Source organism: Argentina silus, assembly GCF_951799395.1.
Source record: "Argentina silus genome assembly, chromosome: 10".
NCBI classification, from domain to species: Eukaryota; Metazoa; Chordata; class Actinopteri; order Argentiniformes; family Argentinidae; genus Argentina; species Argentina silus.
Window position 1 is genome coordinate 11,520,536 of NC_139664.1, and position 24,928 is coordinate 11,545,463.

At 41.7% G+C, this 24,928-nt stretch overlaps 2 protein-coding genes across 2 annotated transcripts in view; one reads left to right on the top strand and one right to left on the bottom strand.

Annotated features, from left to right (window-relative positions):
• Positions 1-48: 48 nt before the first annotated feature.
• Positions 49-4,848, bottom strand: LOC310811287 (sodium-dependent neutral amino acid transporter B(0)AT1-like; the record flags this gene model as incomplete). The annotated part of the gene is made up of 12 exons (XM_083679406.1): positions 49-264; positions 491-653; positions 778-937; positions 1,038-1,242; positions 1,498-1,654; positions 1,770-1,898; positions 2,009-2,117; positions 2,222-2,336; positions 2,531-2,712; positions 2,834-2,971; positions 3,087-3,227; positions 4,650-4,848. The coding sequence occupies 12 exons, from the start codon at positions 4,846-4,848 to the stop codon at positions 49-51; spliced, it is 1,914 nt and encodes a 637-aa protein (XP_083535532.1).
• Positions 4,849-7,680: 2,832 nt separating this feature from the next.
• fhod3b (formin homology 2 domain containing 3b) overlaps positions 7,681-24,928 on the top strand; it is an 88,877-nt gene continuing 71,629 nt past the window's right edge. The window contains exons 1-3 of the mRNA XM_083678877.1: positions 7,681-8,167; positions 15,531-15,637; positions 21,869-21,933. Coding sequence (XP_083535003.1) covers positions 8,003-8,167; positions 15,531-15,637; positions 21,869-21,933 — 337 coding nt within the window. The 5' untranslated portion in view covers positions 7,681-8,002. The remainder of the gene's footprint in view (positions 8,168-15,530; positions 15,638-21,868; positions 21,934-24,928) is intronic.

Below are 24,928 nucleotides of genomic sequence, written 5' to 3' on the forward strand. Positions count from 1 at the left end.
AACACATTTCTCAAAAAATTATTATTATTCAATTAAAATATTGTTAAGTCAACAGGCAACGGATTTGAGAGTCTTGTCATTCATCTGTATTTGGTGGGAGATAGTGCTGAGGTCTTTGAGTTTTTCTTTATTATTTTTCCTCCTGCACAAACATTTGTAAACTGCAGTTAGAGGTACAGCAAGACTGGGGATTCCTGCTAGGATGAAGATTATCACGGAAATCCAGGCTGGATATGGCTTCTCCTCCAATGTAGGGAAGTGCTCCTGCAAAGAAAGAGCGATACATTATAGTGTTAATGTGTCTTGTAAGATAATACATTTTACTATCAAGAAAATTAGAATACAATGTCAATATCCATTGATAGTAGTGAAAACCTCAATAATGAGCTTATTGCAAATGCAACATAATGTCTTTAAACCAGGAATTTCTATTTGATTTGATCTCAAACTCTGTTATCACATATGGCTACTTGACAGAGTGACATATTACCGATTCAGGATCCCAGGTTTTGTAGAGGAGCTCTTCACTGACTTTAGTGACGAAGTAGAAGACAAGGATGACAAACATGATGAGGGGGCTGATGACCCTCCATGTGATCTGCCAGAACCAGTTGGGCTTGTGGCCGATCATGAACTCAATGTCATCATTGAACCTAACAGAAAGAAAGATGCAACAAATATTACACTTCTATTTGATTTCCATAACAAGAATGGATTTGCAGTATCTGTGCTTATGTGCTCATTGCATTGGTATCTCCTGTAGCATCCTTTACTCACCTGTCAATCCCATAGATGTATACGACTGACACCATCTCACAGAATGCAATAATCAGAAGAGGGATGGACCCAGAATAGCTGTCAAAGAGGGCCAGCCAATAGTTTCCTGAGCCTTGGACAAATATTAGTCCGACTAGGCAGCAGGAGAGACATGTCACCCCTGTGATAGAACGAAGAGCATGGAAGTGATGACTGACAGCGGTATCTCAATCTCTTAACAGAAGAGGGGGTACAGTAGGTTTGCTTTGCCCTGGTCTTACCAGTGATTGCCTCTTTGGGCCAGCTCTTGGGCAATACTTTGAGTTCCTTCAGTGGTACCAGAACTCCTTCAATGTTGCCAAACATGGATGAGAGGCCGAGACAGAAGAGCATGACGAAGAACAGGATGGACCATACTGGAGAGAAGGGCATCTTAGTGATGGCTTCTGTGAACACGATGAATGCGAGACCAGTTCCCTCAACCCCCTACACCAAAACACATAAAAATGGACTGGAATTAGTGCCTGCTAGAGCTACTGTAGGCCTACAGTATAACACAATTCAACACAATGCAGTATACTGCCCTGTGACTTGACATTGTCACATTCTACTGCATCTCTACAGTTGTCACATTCTATCTCTATGGTTCTTACATTGTCAACATCTCTATGAAGAAATTAAAAGTATGTACTGTATGTTTTGTGAGGCCTAAGCTGTGTGCTAAAGCTGATCATTTCATACCTCACTAAGGAAAGTGTTCAAGTCACAGGTCTTCAAGTTCATCCCCTGAATGACTTCAGGATGTGTCCCATTGATACTCTGGAGAGCCTGATTGTAGTTGCTTTCAGTTATGTTGCCATCAGGAAGATCAAATGCATTCAGCAGTGCAATGATATTCCTGAAAATAAAAATGATGGTAAAAAAAATGCTGCTGCTGTAAACTCTGTCTTATTATTTGACTGCCTGCTCATACAGTGGGCACATGTGAGCATCAAAGATCCATAGACCCATACCCATCAACACAGTTATCAAATCTCTCTGTGGCTCTGAAGCCGATGATGGTGTAGATGACGGCTGCAGCATAGACAGAGGTGAAGCCATTGATGATTGAGATGATCACGGCATCCTGTTCACAGTTGTTACTGAAGGAAGATCATAACAACAGTATGTCACAGATGAGGATGTTTTTGTTGAAGTTTAGAAGTGTAATGTACAAAAAACAGTGTAGTTTAGTCAAGTTACAGTGACTTACTGCACTGAGTTGTAGCTGGAGAAAGAGATGAGACCACCAAATGCCAAAGAGAAAGAATAGAACACCTGGGCACCTGCATCCAGCCAGGTGGATGGGTTTGCCAGCTCTGCTAACTGAAAGAATGTAAATATTACAAACCATAAAATATCAGGAGTCTTTTGATTTTCTTTTTGTGTGAATTAAGAAAACTGTAACAACATTCTACTATACTACTTGCATCTGGGGTGAAGAGGAATTTCAGTCCACTCAAAGAACCTTTCAATGTCAGTCCTCTGATGAGAAAGATGGTCAACACTATATAGGGTAACGTTGAGGTCACATACACAGCCTAAGGAGAGGGGGGAGGTGTATAGTTAATTTTTTTTTATAGTAAAAAACTATAAAACTACAATAAACAGTGGCACATCCTAAATTTACAACCCAATGTTATTGATTGAGATCTTGGTCAGGATTTTCCAGATATTGTGTACAGTATGATAACTCTCTGAGGTTTAACATCAACGTGGAGAGGGAGTGCCATACCTTCCCAGTGGTCTCAATGCCACGGATGATGCAGACATAGAGCACAGCCCACGCACCCATGAGGCACAGGACCATCCACCACTGCAGCCCACCATCCTCACCAATGTCTGGGGACATGTTGAGGGTCTCCCGGTACCAGAAGTAATCCACTGCAGAGCTCCTCTCACACTCTGACACCAGGCCTGGATAAAATGTTATAACAATATTGGGTATTATTCCTGACATCACATAAGTGCCATTTCATTTCCATGTCATGTATTTTCCTTATCCCATTCATAGCCAAATATGGAAACTGTTCTCCACCTGTTAGGTTGGCATTGACTGGACATTGGTTCCAGGGCAGCGGCTCTTGGAATGAGTTATAGAAGTACCACATCACCCAGGCAATGATGGTGTTGTAGTAGAGGCTGATCATAAGAGACACACACATTGATGCAATCCCTGCAGAGTAAAAAATGCAGTGAGTGTGTTAGCATTGTCAGTTTGTATGTCAGTATTTCAGTTTCTGATCGATTATATTGAATGTATAGAAAGCTCTGGAAAAATATTTTCTTACCAACTCCAGCTAAGTAAGGATGGATGGTTGACCACACCCCTAAACTGCCTTTCCTTAGACGTTGGCCAATAGCAAACTCTAAATGGAGCAGAGGGATTCCTTCAAGAACCAGCAGGATCAGAAAAGGAATCATAAAGGCACCTAAAAACAAAAAAGCGATTATCTATTAATTTAGCGATTATCCAATGACATTTCACTAATACCATAGGCTCTTCTCACATCCACTGTATTGTGCGGAGTGCCCTGAGTCCTGTTGAGAGAGACTACTTATACCATATTGTAACATGATGATGAGCAGGTGCAGTCGAGTGGAGTGTGTACAGTATATAATACATCAGTGCACTGTTCCCTATCGGCTGGAGTTCATACTGTATGCAGTATTCTTTAAGATCCAAAATAACATATAGATGCCCATAAATGTAATCATCTGCATAGGTGGATTTAATGGTGGATAAAGAGGAACAAGATGTGTAGATTTAGATTGCATTTGATGTTGGTCTCTTCAAGTGATGTACTGTACGAGCATGTGGAATTTAATTTCCTCCTTGGAGGAACATTTCATTGTATCTAATCTAATCTGTATAAATACAGTGTGAATACAGATGGAGGGTAATGTGTATAGCGGTACACACAGCTATCTACAGTATCTGAATGTACTGCCAACAAAGGAAATATAGAAGTAATAAAAATCACTTGAGTATATTATATGGATGTCCTTATATGGACTTAAACCAGTATGTGCACAGGTATAGGAAATGTAAACAATTTACATGAGGCACGGGACTGGGATGATTGTGATGCAATGCACAGGCCATTATCCTTCCACAACAATCCCAAGCCTTTGCTCTCGTGGGCGTATAAAAACTCCTTATGTGTCCATTGTGATTCAGAGGCTTTCGTACCTTACAGTAAGAATCTGTCAACTCTTCTCTATGCAAGCAATGAGTAAGGTCATGAATAATTACAGTATGATGATGGTATGCAACTGATAGAACAGTCTTCTGATTCTGGGAGGTTTGCCTAAAGCAAATAGTGAAAGCACAATGTCTCATTAGCTCATTTTGAGGGCAAGGTGCAGGACAAAGAAGTTTAAAATGATCCGTTTCAGTGACTTATAGTTAGAGATTGCTTGTCAGATGCATTTACCACATAGACTCCCTTTTCCATCAGTCATTGACTAGTTGAGTAAAGGCTTCAATCATCCAGATCATCGTGACCTGAGACCATTTGCCAAATGATTATTTGTCAACAATCGTAATTATCTGTTTGTCTGTTATGGATAGCTAATCAAGACAGACCCATGATTAAACTGTAGTGAGTTTTAATAAAGTTGTTTAATCAGCCTACAAGTGATACTGTATGTTCTGAAATAGAAACGTCACCTGTTACAGTGTTCTTATTAAAGTGTTCTTATTCTTGTATTAAATTAATAAGTAATTCATCTCAGAGTAAGAACAATAATCACAGAGTAAGAACATTGTAAAGTTTTACCAATCAATCAAATTATCAATCCCCAAATCCCCAAAGAAAAATATCCATCCAGTCCCACTATAGAAAACCTACCTCCCCCATGACTCTGGCACAGATAGGGGAAACGCCAGACGTTCCCCAGTCCCACACAAAATCCCACACAGGTCAACATGTACTGTGTCTTATTGTCCCATTTGGGCCTGTCTCCAGCCTCCTCCTTTTCTAGCTTCTCCAGCTCCTCATAGGACAGTATCCTGGCCTCCAGGCCCGGGTTAGGCAGCTGCAGTTTCATGGTCCCTCAGATACAGAACAGACAGGTACAGCACTACGGTGTGATTTCTTAGGAGAGAACTGGTCTCTACTGTCAGTGTCAGGTAACTGAGGTGTGAGGAGCAAGTGGTTGCCAATGCTGTAACTGAGCCAATCTAGGAGGAAACTTGTGTGACAGATTTACCAGGCGGAGGTGTGAGGGAAAGTACCCTATCAGCTGGAGAGGCGTGAATGAATCCTGTGGAGACATGGATAATTGCTGTCTTATCTAAGAAGGAGGCCGGGGTCTCACTCAACTATCTTTGAAGGTTTCCATCCTGTACCTCCTTGCATTATCTACTGTATGGCTGATGACTATCTTTATGACACTTCAGGGGGAAAAAAATGTTTTTTAACTACTATAGGGTCCAACATTCAATGTCAGAGCAGTCAACTACCCCTGGCAGTAAAAACAAGATTATCTTAAAGCAAAAATGTGTCCAATGAAAAGTCAAGAATTTGCTTACTTTCTAGTCAAATTGGTTTATGTGGCTGATCATGTCCTATCACATGTTTAATTGCACGTCAGTAAAGTTTGCTCATCCAGCCTATCACTCAGTGGGATCAGGGCCCAATCTCAAAAATCTTTCCTTCAATCCTTATCCTCTCTCCTCATGTCCATCTAAAAATAAACTGGAGGAGAAGGTCTGGGGAGGAATCTTGGATTTCCAATGTGTTTTGAGAAGGGGACAAGGAGGGGGATTCGAGAAGACGAGGAAAGATTCAGTATGTCCTTTCCTTATCCAGCTGGGTTTCCTCTGTCCATCTGACATACTGTAGGAGTGACTAATTGTATGTGACAGATATAGTTCAGCATAAAAGCCAAAAAAGCCAAATTGTGCACTTCTTGATACAAGCATGAAACTTGGCACATTAAAGGGCAATCTGGGATTCGAACAATAACAAAGCGGTCTCCTTGCCACTTTTTTGGTAAAGAGCTGAGGGATGAGGCTGGAGAAATGTTAGTGCTCTCAAATTCATAGACAGAATTATGGATGCCACCCATGAGATCAAAATGATAGTTTTAGCCATGTTTTAAAGCTATACAGTGTTTCTTTACAATTAAAACAAGCTTATATTGTGGGTTCTGATGGGGTAGGACAGTTGAACTAAGCCTTTGATTCGTCAAGAATCAATGGCTACATGGGTCATTCTACAGAAATGGTGCAAATTGGGGGTATAACAACATCTGCATTTTCATTCAAATTTTCAGAATCTTCCAACACATATCCAATCATCAATGTATCAGGTATGTTAACCTGCTAACAGAACATATTTATAGTAATTCATTTTAATTATATTTTCTACAATTCTGTAGATATTTGATTCCCTTAAATTGTCACAACTGAAACATAGAGAACATTTTTTAATAAAGACAACATCCTTAACATGATTCAAACTTATTTTTCATACACGATCGACTGATTTTCTTATGGAATTCAAAACAATTAAGCTTTACTTTCTGAAATTAGATCCCCATCATATCTTCTATAAATTACAGTTGTTTTACTGTACAAAGCCTTAGTAACTGATAGAATGTCATATTCCTCTAACTACTGAATTTTGAAAACATCACATTTGTCACCAATGTATTTGCATTATAACTGCCGTTTCGGTAGTGACGTGGTTAAATGCACAGCACAACACAGCACACAATTACTGTATAGCAGTCTGTTACAGTCTGAAACAGTGTCACTACCACAACAAAATGTCAAATAATCTTTCAAAAATCCTTTACAAGGCGAACATAGATGCATCATGAGTCATTAGCAGTAGTGTATACGCAAATTCGTACATATTGGATAAAGGGTGTTATAACAGATCTGGAACGTGTGCTTTGCCAGATGTGGCATAACTTTTTAAAATAGTGTGGTATTTGCTTATAAATGATCTGTGGGGCATCTATGTGGGCCGTTTATGTGGTTTACAAGAGTTTTTTATGAACCTTTAAAGTTTATTACGTTTGTTAATTTGTATAACATTGGGACCTACATATATTTTTTGTATCGGTAGTGACGTTTCAGTTGTGACAAAAATATCTAATTTTCCACTTTTTGCAGAATGTGTTTCGATAGTGACCTCAAAACTGGGTACAGATTTCCTATCAAAACAAATGAAGATGTTTCATTGATTTGATACAGATTTAAAGGTAACACAAATCTGAATTCTATGAATTTTAGGACACATGGCTGGGGACACACAGTTCGCAATAGAAATGATTTTGTATTACAGTCTGGACATTTATCTCTTTTAAATCTTTTTTTTATTGACCGAGGACGCAATTTGCACAATTTCGGTAGAATGACCTATATATCCTTAATTTAAAAGTCAATACATGGAAATACAGATTGCCACTTTAATAGAAGTCATCATGGGAGATTGGAGGCAACCTGGAAAGACCCCATTTGCCAGCGGGCACTAAACTGTTCCACTATTTGTATTTCATACCAAGCGGACATGGCAGACGAATGCAAATAATAACAATAATAAGTACTGTTGCCGGATTTCAACAGTTGGACTTGCTGAAGCAAGGCCACTAATTAGATTATTGGTCAATAAAGTCATCTTTCAACACTTCTGTGCAGACAGGAGGTATTCAGTAAGGCACCATCAGTTCATAGACCTAATACTTTTGGCACATATTTAACCGTGTCTTTCCACCTATAGCCACAGGAGGTCGTGAACACGCATGCAATGTGAAGGTGCTGATCTCCAAACTGCTGGCAGAGTTTGCGCTAGAGGAGGGAGTCCCAGAGCTCTTCAGTTCTCTACAGACGCCAACAGTCCCGTCCGCAGTCTGCTTCAGCACCTTGCCTGCCCGCAATGCCCTTGGATACTGCCGCCCCGCTCATCTCAACTGGACAAATATTCTGAACAAGAGAATAATAGCTGAAAGATACTTAAGAACGAGGGATACTGGATTTACTTCATTACGATTTTCAGTGTCTTTATTCCTCTGTGCCTGTATGAAACGAATGAAGAGGGTCTACTACAGATAATTGAGGGAGCAGCAGGACTTGCTACTGCAGAAAACCTGCCGGTGGATTGTTGTCGCCGGCTGCGCTTCCTATCAGAGGGTTTCAGAGCGCATCTACCTTTTAGACCGACTTCTGAAAATCGTCTTGCATGGATACATCATGGCTACGTTTGTATGCAGGGTACAGTTCTTAGATGATACTGATCCATTCAACAGCACCAATTTTCCTGAGCCCACAAGACCCCCTCACTACACTTTCAGGGAAGATATCCCTCTCATAAATCAGATTGCTGGAGTCCATAGGCTTCTCAAAGCCCCACACAAGGTATGTGTTGACTTTTGGCAACTTCATATCATTACATTTTTTTTGCATTGATGTCGATACATGGTAGAAATGCAATACATTAGGTAGTTCGCATCAACAGTCCTGAAATAATGATGACAATGATAATGCTCATCATTCCATTTTGACTGTTACAAACCGATTCCTTATTTACGTCAATGTTTCACAATTACTTTACAGTGATCATTGTCACGAGTGAATTGGCTTTGTTCTTCTGGACAATCGGCTCATAAAGTTAATGCTCCATAAATTGATGGTATTCCAACATGGTTGACATATTTCCCTATTACAGTACCAAATGTTATGATATAAGGTTACAGATTATTATCATCATCATCATCATCATCATCATCATCATCATCAGGATTTTTCAGGATACACCTGATGATTACCCCAGGTTATGATTAGTGAAATTAATTAAATAACTGATGGGTGGTATAATGTCTTCTACTGTCTTCTTCTTTGAGCCAATCCATCAATAAGTATAATTGTCCTCATTGATGTCATTGGGTGATTTAGAGAGTCAATCATTTACAGTTAATGTATCCAGACCATGTCCAACATGCAAACAAACTGTTAATGCCAGGGCCAGTTTTAGCAGTAGTGTTAGTGTGGTATTCAGTGTGGCATTATGGAATATTGGGCAGCTGAAACCCATGCTGGACTGGACAGTATGCTTTATCAGTGGAAGCTAGGCTGGGCCTGCCCATGGCCTTGCTGATGGGGATAAGCAGCTGTTACTGTTAACAATGACCACAACAGTAAACCCCTCAGTAGACCCCTCTGAGTCTTTGCCATGACTCTATTACCTTAGAAGGAGGATGCAACAATGTACAATGGCTAAATGTGCACTTTTGTGACTAACACAGGACCAGCATTTTTTGTGGTTTTAGTGAAAGAACAAACAAACAAACAAATAATGCAATAAAAAGTTAACTCTGGCATAAGTTCAATGTCTTGTCATCTTGTGGTTCTTTGCTAAATGTTTGACTTCAAACTTCTATTTCCCACATCCATCGGTCACTTTTTGACTTTACCCTTGGATCTGACCATTGTTCATCCATAATACTATTTAGACACTGGCTGTAATTGTGATTCACTAGTCAGTGAAGGTCTATACTCCAAATCCTTTGCAGTGCCAAGTCTCTCTTGTGACTGTTACGTCATACAGCATATGGATATGCTGTATGTATTTTCTTTGCTTGTGTTGGCAGCTTTGTGTCACATATGCTGAATCATTGAACTGCTGTTTAGTCAGCATTTCAATTAGTTATCCTCCACAAATCTTTATTAAAACCTACTTTTCAATTAGATCCTCATTTGACATCTTACCTACAGTGTAATCTTTTTTTTTTTCTCCACACCCCTCTGTTTCATGATGGGTTTTTCAACACCTCAGCATTCCTGCGTTTGGCCACTCATGCCTCATGCCTGTCTTCATTTATCTCCAGCCATTTGAAGAGGGAATACGCTCATAGAAATTCATTGTTTTGACAGAAATACTTGGCCTACACCCATACCATTCAATTGCCAGTTTTAAAACAGATCAAAAGAAGTAAATTCTCCCCCTCAATACCTTGTGGTTACAGTATTTAAGCTCTCTTTAAGAAACCTTAACAGTGACAAATGATGTCAACCAGATGCCTGTTCTCTGTCTGTTAGGAGGCTTTAGAAGACTCCTCTCTAGTTGTGCTATATTTCCCAGTACTGATGGAATCATGTGCATCTAAACACATCATCCAGAGAGCCTCATCCTCTAACCATGACATTTAAACAGAATGAAGAGGCCAGTGGGTTTGAGAATGGGGTTGAGTTCTTTGTAGAGCATTCATCTCAGCTGGTTGAAAAGTCACGCAGGTCCTAATAGAAAGTTAATTTGGTCTTTCTTCATTCTGTCAGATCAATGGTTTTTCATCCCATTTGACTAAAGCTTGGTAGATAAGTCACGGAATCCTGAGGATACTGTGGATCACCACAAGAGCCTGGCTTTCATTCTCAAGCCCGCTGGTTCTGACCAGCAGGAAGGGAACACTCGCTCTCCCCTGCCTGCACTGAGAGTCGAGAGGGAGGGAGGCTGACAGAAAGAAAAACACAAACACAGGCTGGCTGTACTTTGCACACTTGATTGGTCTCCTACACCAGGCTCAGTTTAGCAGACAGTAGGCCTATGGGACCACAAAGCAGATGGAGACAGAGTGCCAGTGGAAGGCTCTGTGGTGCCCTGCGAGTGAATTGAAGGTCACACAACTTGAGTGAATAGCAGCTGTACTTGTCAATATGAGAACAGTCAGATGCCATAGGACTGTCAGACATTATTCACCACTTACCTCAGTGTTGTTTATAATCATAGAAATCTGAAGACAAACAACACACACACACACACACACACACACACACACACACACACACACACACACACACACACACACACACACACACACACACACACACACACACACATCTCTGTGGATGTCTGAGGATGTACAGGTCTGACTGGTACGTAAACTGTATAAATAGCCCAGTGCTAACACATGGTGCCATGGGAGCCAGCACAGCTAGCTTAATGCTGTCTCAGGGCTGCTCCTGTCAGTTCCAGCCTGCAGTCTCTTGAGAAGAGGAGAGGTGGAGAGGGCTGGTGTGGAGGGATGGGGACCTGGGCTTTCTCACCATTGACATTGACATTTAGCTCAAATTGGCAATGCCCAAAAAAAAATCATACAGTACACAATCGGAATCACATTCAGTTCATATCAAACATTTGTAGGCCGATATCCCTTGGTTTGCTGTTTAGAGTTGTATTCTTTTGATATCATTTTGTGATAATGTGTGACCTTCACATGAATCATCATATTCTCTCTACAGCATAGGCTACTACTGAACCTGTTTACTGTTGTTTGATATAGAGTGCCTGACTCAGGCTTTTGTCTCACAATTCTCTCATGAATAATTTATTGTCCTTTTTGGATGACTAAGCTTAGCTCGCTGTGAATAGGCACAGCTAGTGCATACAGTATACCACAGCTCATCACAAATGTGCTGCTCCATTAAAACTTTCACAACAGTGTGGAATAGCAATAGTTCGAATGAACAGTGTAAGAGGTTTAACGTCCCTTATTTCTATGCTCTCTATTCCAACTCCTTTGAAATACTTGACCTTAACATTTAATTGGAATGTCAAAAAGCCTTGCATCTGCTTTGACATGCTTACACTTTACTGGGCACTTACAGTACAATACAAACGCTTAGGCGAGAAGTAAATCTGGCAAATGTTGGAAGATGAACACACACTTTGACATATTCACTTTTTTGGGAAGCTTGTTTTCCTGCAAATTATTCCACAGAAATTACAGAGGCCCATAATGAGAAGTTATGCTAAATGCTGTAAAATATAGGTTCGTTCTCCATGACTGTGGGTACACTTTGGATTTCCCGTACACATTGTTATGTAGAGTTGAGGTTTTGCCAGTCTCTAAGCTTCTCTGTATTTTTGAGCATCCTCTGCTCAGAGCTTCACTTTCAACAGGCCTGGCTCCTTGTACAGACTCATCCCTTGCATGCTTGACAGAAGCTGAAGATTACTGTTGTGGTCTTTGTCATGCGGTGAGCGTATTTTAATGAGTGTGCTAATTCTACTGTCTTGGGAGGGAGACCGCAAACAACATATTCAAAGGACTATAGAGTCACAAACATGGTATGCAGCTATTATGTCTGTATTTGACTGTAGTTGATCTTTCTTTGGTTTCAAAATGTGTTAACTGAAGACCACAAAGGTTTCTTATAGTTCGTCTCAAAAGATTCACAAGATCAAAAGATTTTCCACTATGAGTCAATAGATAGTGGTCATAAAATAACATATGTCACATCGATTATTTACCTCTTTCTAAACCTTCAAACAAGAGGTATTTTTTCCATTATCAGGTGCCAGGATGAAATTGAGGGTGAGATTGCATTTTGAATTGGGGGAATTGTATGGTATATATTTTTAGCTGTGACTGCCTCTCTGACCAGTGTACCACAATGTGGTTGAAGGGAGAGGCTAGGCCTCAGTGTGTGAGCCCTGGTGGTTTCTTCTCTGGACTTGGGAGCACAGGGCCATAGGTTCAAGTCCTGGGCGGGGGACAGCACATCGACTGCCACCGTTAATCTGTCAGCACTGTGCCTGGATTAAGGGCCATTCCGTGGATCACCCTGGCCTGGATATCCTAATGCTGTAATCAGTAATCCAGCTGTATTATATAATGAGAATACCAAAAGAGACATGTTGGTGGTGGCTGTGACTGTTTGGTTCACTAGTTGCGACTGGCCTGCTGCTTGCTCTGGACTGGCAGAGGTTTGGAGTCATAACCTCATCTAGAAAAATGCATTTCTTGGATTCACAGTAATTGCTGGTTACTGAACTACAACTTCTGCCCCATGTTTTTGTCTATTTCAGTGATACAGAGCATACAGTACTGTGGTAGAGTCTCCTAGCAGAGGACAGGAGAAATTAAATTATTTTCTGCAACCTGATTTGACTAGAGATATCAAAGGTCATAAGTGGGTCTACTGGAGGTTTTTATGAGGTACTATAATTGGATTGTCCTATATCTTATTTCTTATGTAATGTTCAGCGAGATTCATTCCTTTATAGATCTTGTCTGATTACCAATGACTGTTGAAAACAATAATAAAAGTTTAAAATCTTAAAACTCCCCCTTTTAAAAACCTGGGATCATTAGACATTTGATTATTTTATACTTGTCTGAAAGGAAGTGGACTCACCACATCCTGCTTTAGAGATTGAAGAAATCTGATTGAAAGGAATGGATCTACTAGGTCATAATTTGAGTGTTGAGTGTCTCCCCACAAAGACTATAGACCCCTGGATAGGAGACATGATTATTTTCTGTCTTTTCTTTGCATGCTTAGTTTCATATCACACCCATTCCATGCTACTGTATACTTCTCTGAGCTATGCCTGTTCATAGTCCTAAATATAGTGGGCCTAACTTTGGCCTGTACGTCTGGATTTCCTGTCAGTCCGGAATCTGTCCTGTAATCTAGTGAAACACTCTCTCTCTCTGTCTCAAGTTTATATTTTAGGTCCTGATGGGGTAAGACTCGAACCATTGCTCCTTTAAGAGCGTCTTGAATAAGAATTGTCACTGGCCTTGAATCTGAGAAAGTCAGTTTTCCAAAGCGTAGGTCTACTATTTGTCTGTCTGCTCCTGAAAACGTCAGCCCTGTGTGCTGGATTACCTCAGGTGTGCGTTGGGAATAAGGATGGGATCAACCCAGGGGATCTCTGGGATTATTACATTTCTTTTAAGATTGTGTTTTACTGCATAAGGGATGGAGACAAGACAGTTGAGCGAGTGTTATCCTAGCTGACCACATGTTTTGTTTCAGTTCTCAAACATGACACAGTCCTTGGGCGCCACAGTACAGTCTAAAGACAAACAGAGTGGCTGAACAGATCAAAGCTGCTCACCCCTTAATGTCTTTCCCAGTCAGCAACCTCCCTTTCCCCTCCACTTTTAATTAAGTTACAGTAATGCGTGGGAGGAAATTGAACCACATCAGAGCTGGCACAAATCAGAGTTCTAATTTCAAAAACAGTTGGTATTGGATTTTACATTTTGCTATTGTTCTTTCAAGGGCAACACTAGTGATGCTGTATTTTGTGGTGCTTATTCTAAAAACTAGACCCATTTTAATGGTCTCCTCCATGTACTGTGTTGTCTATCTCTGCTACCCCATGAAACCATGGGTCAATGACAGGAAAGAGCTAATTAATTTGTTTTCATGAGGTTTATTTGTTCTATGTTGCCGACTCAGACACCGTATGTATAGATGGAGCAGAGCAGTGGAGCCTCTGTCCACCAGCAGTAATGTGTTTGTCCTCCCATCATGAATGTTTGTTTTCTCTCCTCTCCTCTCCTCTCAGCTCCTGTCCTGTGGAGCTGACCCTGTGAGGGTCTGAATGTAAACAGGCTAATCTTTCCCAGTCTGAGGTCAATTACACTCTATGGCCACTGACATTCCCTTCTCTCTCATTTTACCCCAGCTCTAGAAAGAGGTAGACAACCAATCATGTTGTCGCTTACCTAAATTGTGATTAAGGTGGATGATTTTACTCTTTTTTTTTGTTGCTTTTCACCAGCATTGTCTCTCCCCTGCCACGTCTTGTGTGGTTTGCTATCAGGCGAGGGGGTGTGAGGGGATCAGCAGGTTATGAAGCTGCTCTATATCTGCCCTGCCTCTCTTTCCTCACTTACCTTGTCATTGCATGGTGTTGACAGTAGTTGATAAACACACTCACACAGGCAGCCATTTGGAATCTGGAGAGGAACCTAAAATACACCTAGCTTTAGGCTAATTGCCCCACTAGGACCTCTTGAAATGTAAACAATATAGGCATGCAATGGACATTTTTCATAGAACAAGCCTGACCCAGCTATTTTCACAGTGATGCAAGAGATAATTGAAAATTCTAAGAAATGAGAGAGGTTGTGCTTGGTTACCTCATTCGAACACATCAGACATTTTAGCTAAGGATTCATCCAGCATACAGACAATGTTTTAGTTGGATTCAAACTTTCCTCTGGGAGGTTTGAGTAAAACAGAGCAGCTTCAAGGAAGGGGGAGTGGGGCAGGGGATGGCGGGGGGTAGTACAACAGTGTTCCTTGATAGGCAGAGGTTCCTTCATGGGCAACTCTAAAGACCAGTTAGAGAAAGTACAAAGAGGTGAGCAATGAGGAAGTTTGAGATTGTACTTTAGCTGATCATGCTCTGTAGTTAGTTGAGAGATCAGATAACACTGTAGCATTGTATGACATAAACTACTAGTAGAATATGCCTATGTTGATGAGTGATTGATTTTTGAATAATGTTGACGAAGATCCAACAAAAATACCTCCTACTCAAGACCAAACAGATGCAGATCTTGATTGTGGCCCAGCTGGGCTCAGCTCATGTCCTAGTGAGGTTTGAAATCCCATGGTTGGAGTGTCAGCAGCAGGCTTGCCCTGCAGAGCAGAACCCCACTGAGATGCATCAGCTAGTTCATTACCTGGAATGTCTCAGCATCAACAAAATCAACTATATCTATCTATATTTCTCTTAATGCTCCAAGTGAAGTATGGTTTTCCTCTATTGCTGGTCAAGTAGTACAGCATGCTGGTTTGGTGTGGTCGAAAATAAAGAGTTTGCCTCTTGCCATCTTCCAATTTCACCACATACAGTATTCACCTTTGTGATGTAGGCCTACTGTAAGTCAGGCAGCAGTTCGATAACATTGAATTATTTAGATACAAGCTAGTGGTATTTAATGGTGTTTTTTTTATCTTGTTTCTCCCCATCTAGCTTGATGACTGTGCCCTTCAGCTATCCCATAATGGAAGCTACCTGGACTTGGAGTCTACCCTGGCAGAGCAGCGAGATGAACTGGAGGGTTTTCAGGAGGAAGGAGGGTAAGATAATACATTTGACTCCGTTTTTACAGTCTTACTGTCTCAATTCCACATCACGTCACTCTTACAGTATATCAAGGGTAAGAAAATGTGTATAAATGTAAGACATTTTGTACAGCATATATTTGTCGTTGTACATGTATATAGAAAATATAAAAAAGGTTGGTAATAAATTCTCTACTCTTCTAAAGATCCAACTGGGAATGAGTCCAGAGTTGTTCTGATTGAAAACACAACAGGCACTGGCACTGCCTTGCAGGTGTATGCATAACTAGCCAAGCTCCAGTGGTCTGAGAATACCTTTTCATGTTCTTATGGTTACATTAGCTGTTTTGAAGCATTAATGAAACTATATTTCAGCCATTTATTCTTCAAAGAGATGCTTGAATTCCATTTCACAGCTGTAGTACAACACCGAGTTGAAAAGCTGCCTCTGACTGAGGTATTCCTCTGCTGTAACAAGGGTCAATACAATGTGATCATTGTTTTGAGAAAAAGAGAGAGAAAAACGGCATTTAAATCCCTTGCCTCTGGGATATGTATTAATTTCCTGCTCCCCATATTCCCCTGCCTAATTTGATTCTATTACAGTGATCACAATCACAATGATACCCATTCTGGTTCAGGTTGAATGACTGAAATAATCCCTTTTCCTGGCCTCCCCCATTCAGCCGATTGAGCTGTCCCGCCCTTAAACTGCTCTCAGTAGGCAGGGGGAGGACGTGGGAGGATGGGGGAGGACCCGGGAGGATGGGGGAAGTTGAAGAGCTAAGATGACAGGCTTTACCTCACCTGCAGCCCTGTGCTCTCTAGTGAGTAAGGCCAATCTTCTGAACTAAGATTAATTTAAATGATTATACTGAAGCCTTGTAATTCGCTTCATTCAATGGACTACAGATCAAGTTTCTGCCATATAGACAAAACACTTTTTTGCTCTTATTTCCTCACACATGTTCTTACAGCAAAGGTGCTTTAAAATATCAGAAGAGGTTCAACAGACCTTGATACAGTAAATAGCATTTGTCATTCCTTCCAGTCTTCTCAGTGACATCCAAGATACTGCATGGATATCTCAAAGGCCCAGGACATGCTTGCCAACACTATCAAACTGGCAAGGGCATCGCCTTCTTGTTTTTCGACCCCACAAGTGTGACAGAGTTCCATGGCAGTCTTCCATCCATGTCACTTAAAATACCTGGCCTTGCTGGCACAGGTCAGAGTGGTGATGTCATCTGAACTTCTTAACAACAGTGGGCGAGGCTCATCACCTTCACCAGGATTGAATGTACCCCCCAGAGCTCTCCCTCACTATAACCCCATCCCTGTTTGTAAATAGGTACATCATTTGCCTCAACGAGTCTCTGTTATAGAACATTGCTTGACCATGCAACTTGAACAGGACATTGCATTCGTGATAGATAGCATTGTTCAGTGCTAGCTGTAGAATGAAATGGCACAGCAATGTGTAGCTTTCATCTTTTTCTCATTCGAGTGCCGTTTCGATCCCTGTGTTCTTTTATGAAGTCCATATGCTTTTACGTGCTCTAACCAAGTGTGTTGATATGATATCCACATTCCGCCCACTTTTCATTGATGTCAAACCATAAGTTGGCATGGGAGTTCCTGGTCGGCCTGACCACAAATATCTATGGATTTATTTGTGTAACTTGGAATTCATGCGCTGTTCACTGGCTTTGTGTTTCCATTGGACAAGGAGTGTAGTCTCATTTCCCAGTTTCATCAAAAATCATTGGGCGCTTATGGAAGTCTAGTGAGAGTTGTGAGGTTAAAGTGGTCCACTTCTGCTCTCGTCAAAGATAGAGTCTGCCAGGGCATAAGAGTGCCAACTGGCTCAGTCTGGTATGGATGTGTGTCATTAAACCCATACAGAGCGTCTGAGAAGGCTGGGGGGAGAAGAGGGCTGGGCATTATTTGTAATCGTAGGGTAATTCTGCCTGCTGGCTTTTTATTGTGTGGATGTGCCCAAGTTCACAACCCCCACTGCTCACTGTTGTTGATTTGTATGACTATTGAGGTAATAAAAGGTCTGATGAGGTATTTCACCTTTTACTTATTCCATTTTGTTTTATTTTATTTCTCTTTCTGCAGCATGAGATCTATCAGCAGCAAGCGCAAGTCCATGATATTTATTCACTGTACAGAAAGGAATCCGTATTTTACCCAGGTTTTTCTGTGCTCCACTGCCTCCAGCTGCTCTTAAAGTAACATATTATCAAAACAGAGTCAATCTGCTGAAGCCGATGAGGTTTCTGCCTTGGTCTAAGATTGGCCACTGTCTTCTAGAACTGCTCTAGAGCTGCTGCACACTTCTAGAACTGCTCTAGAGCTGCTGCACACTGTATTCCTGATGGCTGATGATCATCATTGACCATGGAGTTCCATCTGTAATTGATATTAATGGCAGGTTACATTCCAGAGGAGCCTGTGTCATGCCTAGTGTCTTTACAATCAGATTAAAGTATGATCCTCTGACAGACCATTTGAAAGCCTGGAGATATCCATGTCACAGGAGCTTAAGGGCCGTAATCACTTCCACACCATGTTATGGAGCTCAGCTATGTGCGATTGTGATTTAGAATCCCCATCCCCATCTCTGCTGTAATCTCAGTCAGTGATTACAATTGGCCGTAGCCCTGACATGTGGTCAACAAATTCTGCAGTCACGGTAGTACTAACCTGTGTGTCATTCCTAGGTTTATTTTTGGGTCTCAGAGATATATTACATGTATGGAGAGAGATGCTGTAGGTCCTTGGGATATTTGTTTGGATTACATGGATAGAGGAGTGGGAGCCTGTCTTAGCCTTCCTGGGGAATTTCTGTCTGATGTTGTGGGAATGGGCCTTTATGGAATGCATGTGTGGAATCCTAGGAACATTTAGGTGTTGGGTCTTGTGTTGTTTTTTTCTTGGGTGTGTGACAATGATTGACAGATGATTAGTAAATGTGTAAATCCTCAAGGATGTATTCACTGGATTGACTTGAAAAGATCACAATACTGTTATTGACCTCATCATTGATTCAGCATGTGAAATTCATTAGAGCACTAATTTATGTTATGTACTGTAGCTGAGACAAGCACAGATGAAGTTCACACTTTTTGTGCATTCCATTCCTTAATGCACATTTTCAAAAGCCAAAACCTTTTCTAATTGATGAATATCACACTGTTGTATTTATAGTGTGTTAATTACGTTTTTGACAGCCAATTAGGACTCAAGTGTGTTCAAATGTTCCTGTGTTAAAGGACTCAGATACTCACAGTTCCCATCATATCCTATCATCTCTCCATTCCATTTTTATTATATCATAGACACTCACAACTCTCTGGAAAAAACCCCAGAAAAGTTTCTAAAAGAATTTTCAAACTTACAAAAAACATGACAAGTAGAATTTAAACTTAATCCCAGGTAGAAAATAAAATAAAACATTAATGTCCCTGAGGTATCATGGTATGAGAAGAACAGTTTGGTGAGTGTTTAAGAGAGAGAGAGAGAGAGAGTAAATTGTGTGTGTGTGAGTGTGCAGGCGTGCATAGTCCTGGCCAATGGTTAGCCTGATAGAAGACTCTGGGGACATGACAGGACATGACAGGACATGGACCCTGTGAATAATCTTGGCATAACCCATAGGTCTCCTCTCCCCTTGGCAAACATCTATGACCTGTGGAGCTGTATGGAGACTGATACAGGAGCCCAGAGTCCCCCCGACTGGCAGTATTAGCCCAGAACTGCTGAGTCAGTGGGCCTCCATGGGGCCTTCTTGTCTGCCATTAATTGGCCTTCGAGGGGGAAGTTGCTGGTTTGACTGTTCTCCAAGTATGCTTGCCGGTGAGGTAAATGCTCCCCTCCCGCCCTCCGTAGCCTTCTCTCTGTGGGCATGCATTGTGTGATGTTTTATAAACAGGGCCAGTAATGCTCAGTCAAATAAAGCCAGAGAGCACGGAGCCTGGCAGACGTCCACTGGTCCAGGAGCTGCTGCTCTCTCTGGGCATTAGGATTAAGAGACGGCTTTATGGAGATGCTGGTGGAAAGAGGAGTAGCCGTATATAAAGAGTGGTGCAGTTAACGGGGGGTTATGATTAGCAGGTATATTAGGGATAAAACACAAATACGGTATACCTGCCTCCAGTCTGGAGAATAAGCAGAGAATGGTTTTACGAGCCATCTAAATTTAACTCAACATCAAAAGAGTGATTATTTTCTGCATCATTTTATGGTGTTGTGCATACAGTACATTCATAATATCAACAGAGCCCCACAGAAGCATGCTCCCCCACACCACTAACAAGACTCAGATTTCAGCATGAAGAGACAAGCATTATGTTGCACAAATGTATGCATGTTTGTGTTAGTAATCTAATTAATTTTCCTTCTGCATAACTACTCTGGGTAAGCCAAAGATCCTCTGGCTTTAAAGTTGAAGCCAAGAGAATTTCTTAGTTCAAGTAGCTGTATATGAAATGTGTTTTAATGATTTTGCTGGTGCTTCTTGTAGAGAACCAGAACTTCATGGTTGGCAATCTATGCTTCTCCTCTTGTTATATGTACAGTAATTGGTAATGAGTGACTAAATGTCTCTCTCATATTCCGTGCACCTTTGTTTAATTTAATAATGAGCATGCTTGCCTGTGTAGACCCAGGTCATGGTTAGGAGTGGAGATAGGGTTGCATGGTGAGAGAGAAAGCAGAAGTTCTTTACAAAATGGCTCTGGTTACTCTTTTCCTCTCTACATCATCATGGAGGATTAAGTTCCCCTCTGCCGTCTCATTTCCACAGCACAAGCCCATGTTGACAGATGTTGCTTCTGTGTCGCCTGTTGCTGGATATTATATTTGATAAACAGTCAGCTTATGCAGCCTTCCATGTGTGCTGCTGTTGTTGTTGTCGTGGTCTGCGTGTCAGCTCCGTGTCTCCCTCTGACTCTGCCATAGAGGATGATGTTGGCATACTGTGCGTCTGTCTGTTTGTCTATCTGTGGAGAGTAGTGTTACTGCAGATAATTGTTTACTGTGGGGCCACAGGGTTGAGCGTGCCCTCGGCCTAGGGCCTGCTGGCTCGCACTCAGATACACTGCTGCTTGATTGTCTATAATGGTGACACTCCACTGCTGGCACCAGGCCACTCCGCAGCATCATACTTCCATTGTGCAGGCCACACAAAAGCCCATTTGTTAGAGTGCTGAATTGGACTGGGGTATTGCGCAAAGCTACCTGCTGTGCCTGTGCCATGCAGTAGTAGTGTGTTGATGTGGTGAATGTTATCTTTGTGCCCTGGTGTCTGTTGTTGTGTCTGCTGGGGTTGTCTGCACGCTTCTCCTTGGGGTTGTTTGAATGTTTGTTATCCGCTCCGGGATATGAGGGTCCTCCTCAGGATGGCTCTCTGCAAACCGCAGCACATTTAGTCACCATTCAGCCGGAGATGTTTTTGTTGTTCGTGTTTTGGATTGTCTGTTGGGGACTATGAATGGTTGACTGGGGTATACGGGGTGTTGCCATGTCTCCATGGACACGGGAGGTGGAGTTGACCTCTGTGTCTCCACTCTCTCTTGGTGACCTCTGGAGACCTAGCTTTTTTGTCTTCCATTTCGTTGTCTCTCAACAAGACATTGGATTGTCATGGGTGGAGGGGGTTGAGTGGTGGAGGGAGGATTCGTATTAGGCCAAAAACTAAATGCGTAGTGTTTCTTTCTGTGAAAGATAAGGAGTGTAAATGTTTTTGTCTGTCTCACAGTCGCTGTGCCACTAGCACTAGGATTACCTGTCTAAGCTTGTCTGCCACTGTCGAAGTGATGGGAAAGTTAGATTGGGATCTAGCAGTGAAAGTAGTTCACCCTGTGTGTTTATCTATGTCTATGTCCCAACCTTCTATCTGGAATAAGACAAGAGATTAATTGTACTGTATGTGCCTGTCTGCCTGCCACAACGGGAATCCAGTTCCTAGACCTTCATCTGTCTTGAACCCTGGGGTAGAATAAGAAGTCAATAAGATAGAATTGCAGAAAACCCAAATGAGCACAAATTCAGTCTTGTTTACCAAGTCAGTCCCCGGAAAATTTTATGAGTTTGTGCTCCCACCAAATGTACTGTGACATTTCAATAATGCAAGAATAATACAATAATGAAAGAATCTTTCCATGTAGCTCAATGTTATTTGTTTGAAGTGCTGTATTTGTAACAAACCCTTCACTTTCTGTTTTTCCTTTTCATCAGAAGAGGCAGAAAGCACAGCATCATCCTCCGAACACAGTTATCTGTCAGAGTTCACGCTTGCATCGGTGAGTGAAATACTATTTTCTACCTACACCACATCTGCATTTGCCTTGATGACCTGGTTGCTATGGTTATCACCACATATCACCAAAGCCAGTAGTCTCTATTTTGCTTGTTGGAATGATGCCCATTTAAGTATCCCTCACTCACTGCAGTCAGTTACAGCAGGGGTGCCAGTTAGATGTGCCTACTGCTAGTTGTCCTCTACCCCTACATGCTAGTTGTCCTCTACCCCTACATGCCAGTTGTCCTCTACCCCTAAGTGCTCATTAGTTTAGTGATTAGTGTATGGTGTGATTGTAGGGCTACACACCCATGCTACACACACACACACACACACACACACACACACACATGCACACACACACACACACACACACACAGACACACACACACACACACACACACACACACACACAAACTTGACATTGTTCATATCAATTCTTGATGCCCTCTCCTGTCTGTCTGTCTGTCTGTCTGTCTGTCTGTCTGTCTGTCTGTCTGTCTGTCTGTCTGTCTTGGCCAGCTACTTATGCTTCGACAGAGAGCACCTAATGATTTTTTTACGAAACCTTTAATTTAGCCTTGGAGAGAGAGGAGGCTTATGTGTGTGATAAAGGCTGTAAGGGCTGTACTGTATACAAGTGATCTACAGTATATCAGGTGTGAGAGCCTGGTCTACAGTAGTTGTGCCTGTCTTGAGATCATACTGTAATTCATAGTAGTAAAGTAGCATAATAACCACCAACAGGTTACTGTAAGTGTATCATCATTTAATAAGTACAATCATTCAAACTTCTCTGTATGATGAGTCATTGAGTCTCTGTCTCAGCTCTATGCATCATACTTGGCATGTCATTGTACCCTGCCTGTGTGCTGCAGGTTCTCAGCGGGCACTACGGGTTGGTGCACGTTGTCAGTGGCAGCATGGAGGAGCACACGTGGCTCTCACAGACACACAGGGCCTCCTCTCCAGGCTGCAGGGGCAAAAATAACCCTGGGCCTGGAAAAGCCATTAAGCCCTGAGCTGTCTGATTTTAATTTGGCCTTATTCAAAAGTGTTATTTAAGTGTACCAAGGACACAGACGTTTTGCAGATGATTTTGAGACTCATCTCTGGTAGTCGTTTATGTGGTAATTTATTCTACCTGCTGCTCGCATGACATGTGTAATGGAAACATTTGGAAACTCCACCGGATTTTTACTGGGAGTTTTTCTGCCCCTTAAAATACTACTTAAACTATTGGCAAGACATGAGAAATGAGAAAGACAGCTCCTGTCTGGTGAACCTGCCGAGGCTCTGTTTGCACATGTTGATTACGATGAGGATTTATGTCACAGAGTTCTATATCCTTTTTGGCACTTTCATTGTGTAATTAAATAGCTACAGCATGAAATAATATCCCAATATCCTTGAACATTGCAAAATTCAAACAAATCATTATATTGTTAAAAACATGTTGTGTTGAAAGATGGCTCCAAGCTGTTGGACAGAAGTTTAATGTCAGGGTTTCGTTCCAAATGATTTCTGTATTTTCCGTGGTTACAAAGTTGGATTAATGGTTGGATTAATGAGTCCACAATAAAAAAACATGTAAAAACAAGACAAAAGTGTTTCCTCCTTTGTGCCCCCTTCCAATTAGATCTGGTCTCCATAAGGTGATCCCTGACTTCACAATGCTGTTAAAGCTATGTTTCCGCCCCATTGCCTTCCCTTCACCTAACCAATCCTGTTAAATCAGACATCACTCTAAGCAGTGAATCCTACAGTATGTAAACTATCCTGACACAGCCATGCACTGCCACTACTCAACACTGCCCTGGCCTTCCCCTGTTCTTGTAGCTGGGCTGGGACTTATCTGAGCTTGAGGGGGTGGGTGGGTGGATAGCAGACAGATCGGCCGCCTTGCTCTAAGTGGATGAGTTGACAGCCACCTGTTGCCCCTCGCAAAGTCCCTCTCAGCGACTGTCTGCATGAGGGGCTGATTTATCTGCTCTAGGTGAGGTGGTCACCGTTACTCGTCCAGACACTTGGACCTAATTTTACCTGACTGGAGGGCTCACCCCATATCCCCTAGAATGACCATGTGACCATGTTCTGCTATGCTCAACACTGTATCAAGTCAGCTCAAGCCAGAGTACTGTAGCTTGACTTTTTTTGTTTCGCCTCAGTCTTTTAGATAGATACCATGAGGCCTAGTTAGCTGTTGGCTTGTTCCTTCTTAGGAAATGAACTTTACTGCAAGTAAACAAAGAAAGACCCTTTATTGTCCAGGTTTGTTGACATTGTCCAGAGTAGGAGACTGACTGAAGTGGCCATACAGTAGTTTGTTTTCCTCTAATGAGAGTTATGTAATGAAACAAGGCATCCCCTGTTCCCAGTACCATGTGAGAACCCCACAGTACAACATGTACTGTACAGAACCACTAAACATCTTGACAATGAGTTGGACCAAAGATTATAGAATTTGGAAGATGGTTGAGTGGGTCGAAAATTCACAATTGCAAGTAGGTTAGAAGATATTTTGTATGTGTTACATGTTTCTATTCATGTGTATTGGCAATTATTCACACACACACACACACACACATACACACACACACACACACACACACACACACACACACACACACACACACACACTCATCATTGACCTGCGGCTTACATTATATTGACTACAGTACCTCCCTTTTAAACACATCTTCATCCAAGTCTACAGTAAATGAGCTATGTGAACAGGAATGGGGCGCTAAATCAGTCCAAGTGTTAAACACATCTGAGCTGTTTATATACATTTTGTTTATCCCACTGTCCCCTCATAAACAAGACTGATGACTTGGTTAGAGCTCTATCTGTAATCTCTGTCGTTTAGCACTATTTAGTGAAAAACCCCAGTGGTATATTCCAGGAAGATTTAGTAGAGTGGTAATGTACACAACTTTGCTTATGGTTTTTGTACCGCTAGAGTGTGTGTGTGTGTGTGTGTGTGTGTGTGTGTG